A 10,548-nucleotide genomic window follows, 5' to 3' on the forward strand; every position below is an offset into this window, starting at 1 on the left:
TTCTGTCAGGTCATCTGTTCTCATGCTTCGTGTCGTGTTGTGTAAGTGTTTGGATGGAAGAGAAATGTTAAAGGAAGTGTCCTGATGTTATCTGTGTTCCTCTGAGCTTGACATTGAGAAATCAAACACGCACATCGAGTTCTTCTGTTCCTGCATGTGCTCGACTCAAACACACGCTCTCTGTAAGTCCGTACAATCACATCTCTACATTAAAGCTTCTGTGTTTTTGAATCTTTCTTTCTTTTAGACTTCACCTGCACGTCTGTATTTGACTGATGTTCTGTTGAAATGATGAATCGTATCAGTGTATAATATTCTTTTGTTTTCTGTGGTTGTTTTTAGGATGTGTTGTAGTTTTAGGATGGTAAGATGAGTGGTACAGGTGTCATGTGTGTGCTGATCTCTGTGTTCTCTGTGTGTTGCTGTAAGTCACATGAACACACATCACATCATTCAGATCTGATCTTACTCACATGATCGGTTCACTCAACGTCTTTCATTCTCAGGTGAATCATCTCTTGAGAGAAACAAACAGCACTTCAGCATTCAAGGTAAACATCTGCTGTGTCACATGAACACACAAACACACACATCATTCAAAAGATGACGACACATGTAAAAGTGTTGAGTGTTTGATGTTGAGATGATTCAGCAGAGCTGACAGTGACTGGGGTTGACCTGAAGGATTGTGGGAAACAGAAGAATGTTTGTGTGATGTCCAGCTCTGACTGTCTGAACACAGCGTCTGACGGGACACCGGATGTTCTCACATCATCTGGTATGAATCTGTTTCCCATCAAATCTCACGGGGTCTTCTGCGAGCTTTAATGTCATTTCTGATGTTTGTTTTGAAGAGAACTTTGTGAACATGTCATGTCACTTTGTGAAGCACGAGGAGTCTTTCAGCTGCCGCTGGATTCAGACGAGCGTCGTCCCGACCATCAACACTTTCATTATCAGCAGGTGTTTCTCACATGAATTCCTCAGAAATGTGTCTGATCCATCAACAGATGTCCTGATGTCTTTTCTGTCTTACAGAGAGAACGACATCATCTCCTGTCGCGCCATTTTAAATCCTCATTCCAGTTTTTATGTCATCATTAAATCTGTGAATGTCTTCAGTGAGAGAGAGATCTTCTCACACGTCTCTTCTGTGGTTCTGGATGAGATCGGTACTGTGACGCTCATAGTTTTGATCCAATGAAACAGAATAGAATATGAAATGAGAATGTGGTGATTGTGTTTGATAGTTTGGGCTCCTCGGCCGGTCATCACATCTGTGAACAGCACAGACACATCACTGAGCGTATGGTGGACCAGCGGTGACGTGACCGTCACTAAATGCCGAATCCGTTACAGATGTCTGGACACAGAGTCATGGACAGAGGTCCGGCCGTAAACATGATTATTCTCTCATGAACACACATGAACGCTCTCAATGTTGAGTTTTGTCTGAAGTGAATGTGATTGACTCTCTGTGTCAGAGTGGCGTGTTGGAGGTGTGTTTGGAGTTCGTGTACATCATCTCTGATCTTCGGCCCTTCACTGAATACAGTGTGAGCGTCTGCTGCCGTCACGAGTCCGGCGCCTGGAGTCGATGGAGTTCTGAAGCTCAGGTCATGACCTCAGAGACCAGTGAGTGCCAAAGATCTCTCAAAGTTATCCAAAAAACTTTCTTGCTCTTAAAGGGATACTTCACCCAAACATGACAATTCTGTCATCGTTTAAACCCCTTCCAGTTGTTCCAAATCTGTATAAATGTCTTTGTTCTGATGAACGCAGAGAAAGATGTTTAGAAGAATGCTCATAACCAGGCAGTTTTTGACCCCCATCGACTCCCATAGTAGGACACATCTTTCTCTGTGTTCGTCAGAAACAAAGACATTTATACAAGTTTGGAACGACTCAAAGCAGGACCGCTAGGTCTCCATCCGTTTTGCGGCCCGTTGCCTCTTGCAGCTCGTACTCGAGTGTAAGCTCGTCCGATATTGATTCTTGACCGGCCTCGTGTCTGATCACTCTCTCGCTTTCTTTTCTTTGCTTCCTCCGACAAACCCTCTTTGTTTTTTTGGCTGGCTTTGCAATGGTGATGTTTTGGTTCGTTCTTCTCCCAGGCTACCAGTAAAACATGTCGTATGCTGTAAAGCAGGGGATGGGCGGGGCTTGTACCGACCCGAACACCAAAGTTACAAATACAATTTCAGCTGATAGGAGGCTTCTTAGGGAGCAATGGCAGTAAAATTCATCCAGTTAAAAGTTGTCCTACCACTAAAATTATTTTAGAGACATTATTTTAAGGAAAATAAAAGTTGCTCGTTGTCGCTTTAACATGATAAAACTAAAATTTGTAAACTAATGGTACTGTTTAGCTTGCTGGCAAAATGTTTATATGCTCTCCTACTTGGGATAAAAACGTCTGCCAAAGGAATACATGTAAATGTAAAACATTGGTATCAAACTGTTATTTTTACATTGTTTAAAACGTTCAGAAATAATGTTTCTATAACATTACAGTAGGGATGCACAATAAAATATCATTCATATCGGTATCAGATAATAAAATGTAGGCGGATATATTATAGCGATAAATCATAAATGTTTTCCTCTGGTTAAACTTCCAGAACAGTTCTGTCTTTCTGTCGGGATCATTCACTTACTGATATTAGCAAAACACAGTTGATGTAGATTCAGTATTTATGAATGTGTTATTATAATAATAAAAGCATAATGTTTGAGTCTTGAGACCTGTTAGACTCGTGGATATCAAGAACATTTCTCTGGGTTGCTCTGGAAGAACATCTATAGTTTGTTTATGAAATAAAAATATATCAGAAAAGTACTCGCACACCAAACATGTTTTTGTTAGCTGCTGAGAATAAGTCTGATTCTGATATTGTTTTGTTACTGATGTATTTGTGATTGTAGTGCCGAGAGCAGCTCCTCAGGTCAGTTATTATCTGGTTTTGGACAGAAGCCGTCAGCTGGGAATTCTTTGGAAGGTCAGAGTTTGTTTCAGTGTGTTTGACTGTAATGTCAATGTATTCTCTCTGGTTTATGAATGAAGTCATTAAACTTCACGTGTTGTTGTTCAGCAGTGTAAATAGTTACCAAGTAATATGTTACTGTAATTTAATTACTTTTCCCTCGAAAAGGTAAAGTAAGGGATTACTGTCTGCAATTCTTCTGATGTCATTAAACTAATTACTTTGTGTAATATATGTATGTCCAATAGTAGAATTGACATAAAAATTCAAAGTCTAACTTTAAAATGCGTGCTGTAATGCATAATTCTCACATTTGAATACTTTGGTCAGTCAATAAGAATACTTTATGTAGCTTTATTTTATTTATTTGAATGAATTTAAAGAGCCGTTTCATGTTACTTAACAAATCAAGGTTGATGTAAGATATAGAATGTAATTAGTAATAGGTAGGGCTGTGCAATATTAAAGAAAAATGCAAATAATGCAATATGCGATACGATATTTCTTTTTTTATATGATATTAAAGAAATGATATAACCAACATATATTTCACATTATTTAAATAAAAATAAAAATAAATCACAACTCCTGGAAGTGAACAGCCATGTGTTACTGTCGCATTAAACACATCTGACATTTGGTAAACAAACAAAAATAAATCCAAAATTTTCCCTTCACGACGTGGATTGACCTGCGTCAGAGCAAACACACGCTGTCATGTTGGAGAGAGTCATTTGTTCAGTGCACTTTTGAATATGTAATTAGTAACTAGTAATTCATTACTTTATCATAGTAACTTACCCAACACTGTTGTTCTGTATGTGATGTCAAACATTGATTAACATTCACATGTCATTATTCTTTAAGGCTTTGGATCCATCAGACGCCGGCGGGATCATTCGAGGATATGAAGTGTCTTACGTGCCCGTCAGTTGTCTGTCTCAGCAGCGAAGCGTCCGTACGTCTGATCTGAAGGTGTTTGTGTCTGTAGTGTCAGGGGAGTATGACATCACTGTGACAGCGTATAACAGAGTCGGACGCTCACCCAACCTTCAGCTCAGAGTCAATGTAGATCATGTTCAGGGTGAGAACACTCTTACTGTCTGATCGTCTTATGAAAACATCTGATGATGAATGAATGAATGAATGAGCTGTAACGTTGTGCTCAGCTGTGTCTGCGGTCGAGGGTCTCTGGGTTTCTTCTGAGGGTCTTTCATTGCGTCTCCACTGGATTCATGACTTTACCGCAGTAAACGTGAGCGAGTTTGCCATCGAATGGAGATCTTCATCAAACCCGTCCTCTGGTGGATGGAAGCGTGTGAACGGATCCACCTTTACTGTACTTCTGACAGGTCGTCTGTTCATATGTCATTATTAACTTCATCATGTGACGTGGAAGCATAATGAATATCTTAAACTCAAAGGAGAACAATGTGTCCAGACTTTAAGAAAGAAATGTTTTTTTGTCATGTATTACAGTAATGAAAATTAAAGATTATTTGAGTATGTAAATCATATCATTCTTTATCTATCTTGATATAATCATACATATAGTAGTGACCAAAAGGGATGTCTGGTGTGTCATATTTATACGAAACTTGCTTTTAATGTCCCCTCACATTGCACTATTTAAGCATGAGGTGGAAGGCAAATTCAAAATGGACAAAACACTCCATTTGTCCAGTTTACACTTCTAACACACATCGTCTTTCATAATAATGTATATGTACCTACAGAGCAAAAGCATCATGAACGTGTTGAGATTTGATGTAGATGTTATTGTGTCACAGGTATTAATTCAGAAGAGACGTACAGCATCAGTGTTTATTCCATTCATGGCTCTCTGTGTGGACCGCCGGTGTCCGTCTCCGCTGACCTACAGCACGGCAGTGAGTACACTTAACACACACACACACGTGATGTTCTTCTGTCCGTCTTACTCGGATCTCTTGTGTGTTCCAGCTCTGATGGATCTGGTGAGCTTTCGTCTGGTCAGCGTGACAAAGTCATGTGTGACGGTGAAGTGTGTGTGGAGAGAGACGGAGCCGAGCGCACACGTGCTTCAGTACACACTGGTGTTAAAGGGAAAACATCAGAGTCAATGTAACATTCATTCATTCATTCACCTCTAAATGTGACCCTGGATCACAAAACCAGTCTGAAGAAGTACGGGAACATTTTTAGTAAAAGCCAAAATTACATTGTATGGGTCAAATTATCAATTTATCTTTTATGCCAAAAGTCATTAGGATATTAAGTTAAGATCATGATCCATGAAGATATTTTGTAAATTGCTACCATAAACATATATAAACTGTATTTACAGCGGCTCTGATAAACAACAATTCTAAGGCAATTTTTTCAATATTATGATTTTTCTGCACCCTCAGATTCAGAGTTTTAAACGGATATTGTCCTATCCTAACAACCCATACATTAATAGAAAGCTTTATTGTTCAGCTTTCAGAAGATGTCAAATATCAATTTCGACCCATAAGACTGGTTTTGTTATCCAGGGTCAGACATGTGTTTGTCACATCTCTCTCTCTCCATCTGACAGATCTCACAGTGTTTCCACATAAAGAGCAGAACTCATTCTGTAATCTTCAGCCAAATACCCAATACACTCTTTCTATTCACGGACAAACATCCACTGGGAATGTTTCAAAGGCCAGTGTACATGTTAACACACCTCTTCTAGGTAAAATCACTCGTTCTCATTTCAACATGATAAAACCCTTGTGTTTGTGTTAAATAATAATGTTTGTTCTTGTGAATCTGACATTTGAACACTGTGCTGTTAGCAACCACGACATGAACTGTATTCATATTCAATCCATTTATTTAACAGATTATGATGACATCATTAAATGTTGCGTTCCACTGGTTCTCCTGGTTCTCGGCTTCGGGATCTTCTCCGTTTTAATAAAGACAGTGTAAGCACTGATGTCATATGATCTCACGTGAGGAACGTGATGGTTTCAGATGTTTACAGTGGTTATCGTTGACTTCGCACACAGGTGTAAAGAATATTTCTGCTCAAACGTTGCTGACCCGGGTTACAGTCTGATAGGACACTGGCTCCTCAACGCTCCACCTCAGGTTTATAACATTCCATCTTTCTGTTTGTCGTATAGATATATCTGCAGTAATATGCCATGTTTCTATCCGTTTATTATCTAGGCGAACAGCAAGGTTTGTGTGCTGAGGCTGGAAAACGTTTTCACCATTGACCAGCAGAGCGAGAAGGACATCATCAGAGTCGAGCGTCTCGTGTCTTCAGTTGAAGTTGTGAAGATGTCCGGTGAAGGTACAGATCAGACTTCAGATGAGGCAGAAAACAGCGTCAGTCCCTCCAGTCCAGTGGATTACGTTGATTTACCGTCAAGTGCTGATAATCTGGATTATGTGCACAGTTCTCTGTGAGAAGATGATAAACTCCACCGCTGTGTAGAGCAATACAACACACGGACTGAACATCTATGTGTGTGACAGAATTGTTATTTCATAAACCATCTTAAATGATACTGAATACAAATGAATCTGAATGCTTCAAAACCACCTTCATCTTTCATCACAGAATCATCTGTGTATTCACTGAGCACATTGTGTTCCTAAATTTTGAAATCATTTCTATAAAATACAAACTGCAGTTCAGAGGCTTGTATGGTTTATTAAATCCATGTGTTCAGAGGCTTGCGTTAAACCCCGTCCAGTGTTTGATCAGATAGTGAGCGATGGCTTGTTTGGGTGGAAGGTTGAACACGGCATGTTTGTCTTTGACCAGCGCGCCGATCACCTGCACAACAGAGAACATTACAACCGGAATCATCAAACCACATCAATCAACGTTTAAATAAAGAAGCGCACCTGTTCTCGTGTGAACCATCGAGCTTCTTCGATTTCATTTTGATCCACTTTGATGTCACTCGTCATAGCAACGCAGTGGCAGCCAATCATGAGACAGGACGGCATCGGCCACGCCTGACACGTCTGATACTGAACCGGACCCACCAGAACACCGCTCTCCTCCAGAACCTCTCTCCTCACAGCAGCTTCAACCGTCTCCCCTGACACACACACAACATCACAACATTTAAAGTGACAGTTCACCCCCAAAAATCTGTCTTCATTTACTCAAACCTGTTTGACTTTCTTCCTTCAGCACAACACAAAAGAGATTTAGAAAAATCAACTTGCTTTGGTTTAAGGGACCGACAACTTTTCAAAATCTCTTCTCTTCTGTTTTGCAGAGGAAAGACTTTAGAATGACAACAGGGTGAGGAAATGATGACAGAAGTTTCATGTTGAAGGTCAACTGTTCCTTTAAGAACATCTAAATGACAATATTAAGATGTGGCTCATGAGTCATTGGCTCAGAAAAGAGACAGAAGCTCTCCAGTGTGGATATTTAATCCGTAGACATTGATAAATGCGCGTGACTCAAGCGTTGAGACATCTCCAGGCGTGAGATACCTGCTTCGATAAATCCAGCGAGACACGAGAACATTCCTGAAGGAAAACTCTTCTTGCGTCCCAGCAGACACTGATTCCCGTCAGCGTGGATCACTAACATGATCACAACAGGATCTGAGGGAGCGGAGAGATGAGACGAGTGTGAGAGATCGTGTTCTCTCCAGCGAAGGCTGAGCACTAATTGAGCGTTTACTTGCCAACTCTGGGATAGCAGGTGTTGTGGATGCCCTGGAGACTTCTGCAGCCTGCTCTCAAACAGGTCCTCTTGTAGCCTCCCTCTTCTACTTGTGTTTTGCTTCCACACGTCGGGCAAAAGCTGTATCTGCTGTGCCACGCGAGGACGGAGCGCGCTTGAGCGACGACACCTGTGTGTGTGTAAAAAATCATGTGTGTCATAGACGTATATATATATATATATTAACTAGATGCCTCATTGTCTGCTGGATCGTACATCACCACCACCGCCATATTGATGAGGGCAAAAGCCGACTACTAAGACATACGAGTGAATGGTGGAGCTGCAGTTTTCTGGATAAAAACACAACATCGTTTTCATTTCTCAACTGATTTCAATACTTTTCTATTGACGTGGAGCACAGAAACGTTTTGGCGCCAGTTAAAGGAGGTTATAGACATGAACATATCTTTATTGTCTGATAAAACTCAGACTTGTCAAGCAATCGTTCAGGCTTTATAATTGTGTAAACATCACTTATGTGCAATAATTTATGACAGTTTTAATGCACATGATCAGAACACAGCTCGTTCACTTTAAGATCCTGGAAAATCTAAACCGTCATCTTTACTATATGAATATATACTGATAATGCACGGCAGTGTTATTTGTTTTACTATATCACATACATCTTGTTTTACTGCTCTACGGTTTTACCGGATTAATAAAAGAACATATTTTATCTTTGAAAGTGTCTAAAATGACCACAGAAAAAGCCATTTCCAGTTTTATATAAGTTTTATATAATACACAAATGAAACTATATTACCTTGGATGTTTTGTTCACTGTTTCCGAGTTTTATTTGAATCAATCTACACGACTATTATTTATTCTGTTGCTTGTCTTGTCTATAACATATCATTGAACATAGTGCCATCTAGTGGATTCTCACAAATGACAGGCACAAATAATGGATTTCACATTTCCTTATGACAACCATTCATTTTGAAGTAGGCTATAACTATCCAGACATGAAGCAATAAAGTATGTATATCGTAAACCATTGAAATATGTTAAGAAATGTAAACGTGATTCTGGGCTTTTAGTGCGCTGTTGCCCTCACTCATATGGCAATGCGGCGTCTAGTTATGTATTGTGTCTACGGTGTGTGTGACTGACGGTAAAGAGTCATGCTGTTGCTAAGGTGTTCTGAACGGTTGCCAGGGTGTCTCAGGTTAATCGTTTCGAGAGACACACTGTGACACGGAATCTCACCTGCCTCGTTGTCACTGAACAGCAGGAGTCCAGGCATCGGCCCCTTCTGAAAGGAAGCGTTTGGATCTTTTCCTTGGATGAGTTTCGTGGGATCATCTTGGGTGTTAAGAGCGAACCAGGTGACCAGCTCGTCTCCCTCGGTCTCCACACGTCTCTCTTGCTTCTCAGCCCCCAAGAAAATCACCACAGTATCGCTCCGTCTCAACAGCTCCTCCACACAGCCGGCTCTGAGCTTGCACAGTCTCACGTTCGGCTCGCCCTCGCCTGCGTCTTCCACTCGCGGTGACACCAGCGGATTCAGGTTGTGAAAGAGAATGAAAACAGTGCGTGGAGAAGATCGCTGTGCGGAGAGCCACTCTGAATCTGTGCGTTTCTCGCTCATTCTGTCGAGAATCTCCCTGTTAAAGTAGATATCCGGCTCTCTTTCAGTCTCTCTTTCAGGCAGAACGTGATGAACGTCACCATCCCAGCTGCTGGACAACAAACGGGCGATGTGTCTGTGACCCCAAAACAGAGCCACGTCTCGAGCCGTCTGACCTGACCGGTTTGTTGTGGTTGTGTCACACCTGTAACAGGTAAAGATGATGATGTTATTATATGATCATGTGGTTAAACACCGTGTCATTCAGCTTTGATGTCTGCGTGTCACCCTTTAGACAGCAGGAGTTGAACCAGCTCATAGTGTCCGTGTCTGGCGGCGAGCATCAGAGCCGTCCAGCCCGTCTCTCCTCTCTGATCCATCAGCTCACTGGACTGAGACATCATGACACAAACCCTCTCCACGTCTCCTCTGGATGAACAGTCCAGAAACTCTTTCACCAGCTCAGCTTCAATGCCGCTCATTCTCTGCACATCCTAAAGTGACCACACTGTATACTCAACCAATGATGCTTTGTGACATTTGAGTTTGACACATCAGACACATAAAGTACAAAACATCCAACGCAACAAGTTTGGTTCCTACATGAGATCACTCCATTTAAAAAGAACAAACTGAAGAATCTTGTTTTTTATTATGTTGTCATGTTTCTATCGGGCTTTCTTGTGTCAGTCAGCTGTATTATTTGAGTTATTATGGCTCGAATCAAAACAAACCAACTGCAGTTTCATTGATATTCATTGGAATGCTCAATAAAAACATGAGTTTTTATAACAAATAAATAAACAATAAAAACATGAGTTTGAACAAATAAATAAACAATAAAAACATGAGTTTTTATAACAAATAAATAAACAATAAAAACATGAGTTTAAACAAATAAATAAACAATAAAAACATGAGTTTTTATAACAAATAAATAAACAATAAAAACATGAGTTTGAACAAATAAATAAACGGAGTTATCTCATGTAGGAACGAAACTCTGAAGCGTTACAACATGAGATTTGTCATGTTTTTGTTAATAACTCAAAGAACACAGCAAACTAACACAATAATTAATAATAAACATGAGTTATCTCAGTTCGAAAGCAAACTCTTCAATTGAACATCTTACTGTACGTCTTTTATTTACACACACAATATAAAGCGAGACCAAATCAAACTGGACATGATATCATTTGTCTCGTCATGTTGATCAATAACTGAGGATTAAATGCTTTTATTTCTCATTATATGCAGAATAAAGTCAAACTCA

General features: G+C 40.2%; 2 protein-coding genes across 2 annotated transcripts in view; one reads left to right on the forward strand and one right to left on the reverse strand.

The window, feature by feature from the left end:
* Positions 1 to 301: 301 nt before the first annotated feature.
* LOC306900856 (interleukin-6 receptor subunit beta) lies at positions 302 to 6,410 on the forward strand (the record flags this gene model as incomplete). Its single annotated transcript, XM_079468175.1, has 15 exons — positions 302 to 424; positions 507 to 551; positions 656 to 778; positions 855 to 1,172; positions 1,251 to 1,387; positions 1,485 to 1,635; positions 2,926 to 2,999; positions 3,852 to 4,068; positions 4,154 to 4,336; positions 4,775 to 4,873; positions 4,947 to 5,087; positions 5,545 to 5,685; positions 5,836 to 5,920; positions 6,005 to 6,086; positions 6,168 to 6,410. The coding sequence occupies exons 1-15, from the start codon at positions 370 to 372 to the stop codon at positions 6,408 to 6,410; spliced, it is 2,094 nt and encodes a 697-aa protein (XP_079324301.1). The 5' UTR covers positions 302 to 369.
* nudt12 (nudix (nucleoside diphosphate linked moiety X)-type motif 12) overlaps positions 5,759 to 10,548 on the reverse strand; it is a 5,296-nt gene continuing 506 nt past the window's right edge. The window contains exons 2-7 of the mRNA XM_079467276.1: positions 9,561 to 9,766; positions 8,912 to 9,477; positions 7,658 to 7,825; positions 7,461 to 7,574; positions 6,855 to 7,054; positions 5,759 to 6,783 (exon numbers count right to left, since the gene is read on the reverse strand). Of these exons, the coding sequence (XP_079323402.1) occupies positions 6,673 to 6,783; positions 6,855 to 7,054; positions 7,461 to 7,574; positions 7,658 to 7,825; positions 8,912 to 9,477; positions 9,561 to 9,754 (1,353 nt within the window). The 5' untranslated portion in view covers positions 9,755 to 9,766 and the 3' untranslated portion in view covers positions 5,759 to 6,672. The remainder of the gene's footprint in view (positions 6,784 to 6,854; positions 7,055 to 7,460; positions 7,575 to 7,657; positions 7,826 to 8,911; positions 9,478 to 9,560; positions 9,767 to 10,548) is intronic.

Source organism: Barbatula barbatula (genome assembly GCF_947034865.1).
Source record: "Barbatula barbatula genome assembly, chromosome: 11".
In the NCBI taxonomy this organism is placed as follows: Eukaryota; Metazoa; Chordata; class Actinopteri; order Cypriniformes; family Nemacheilidae; genus Barbatula; species Barbatula barbatula.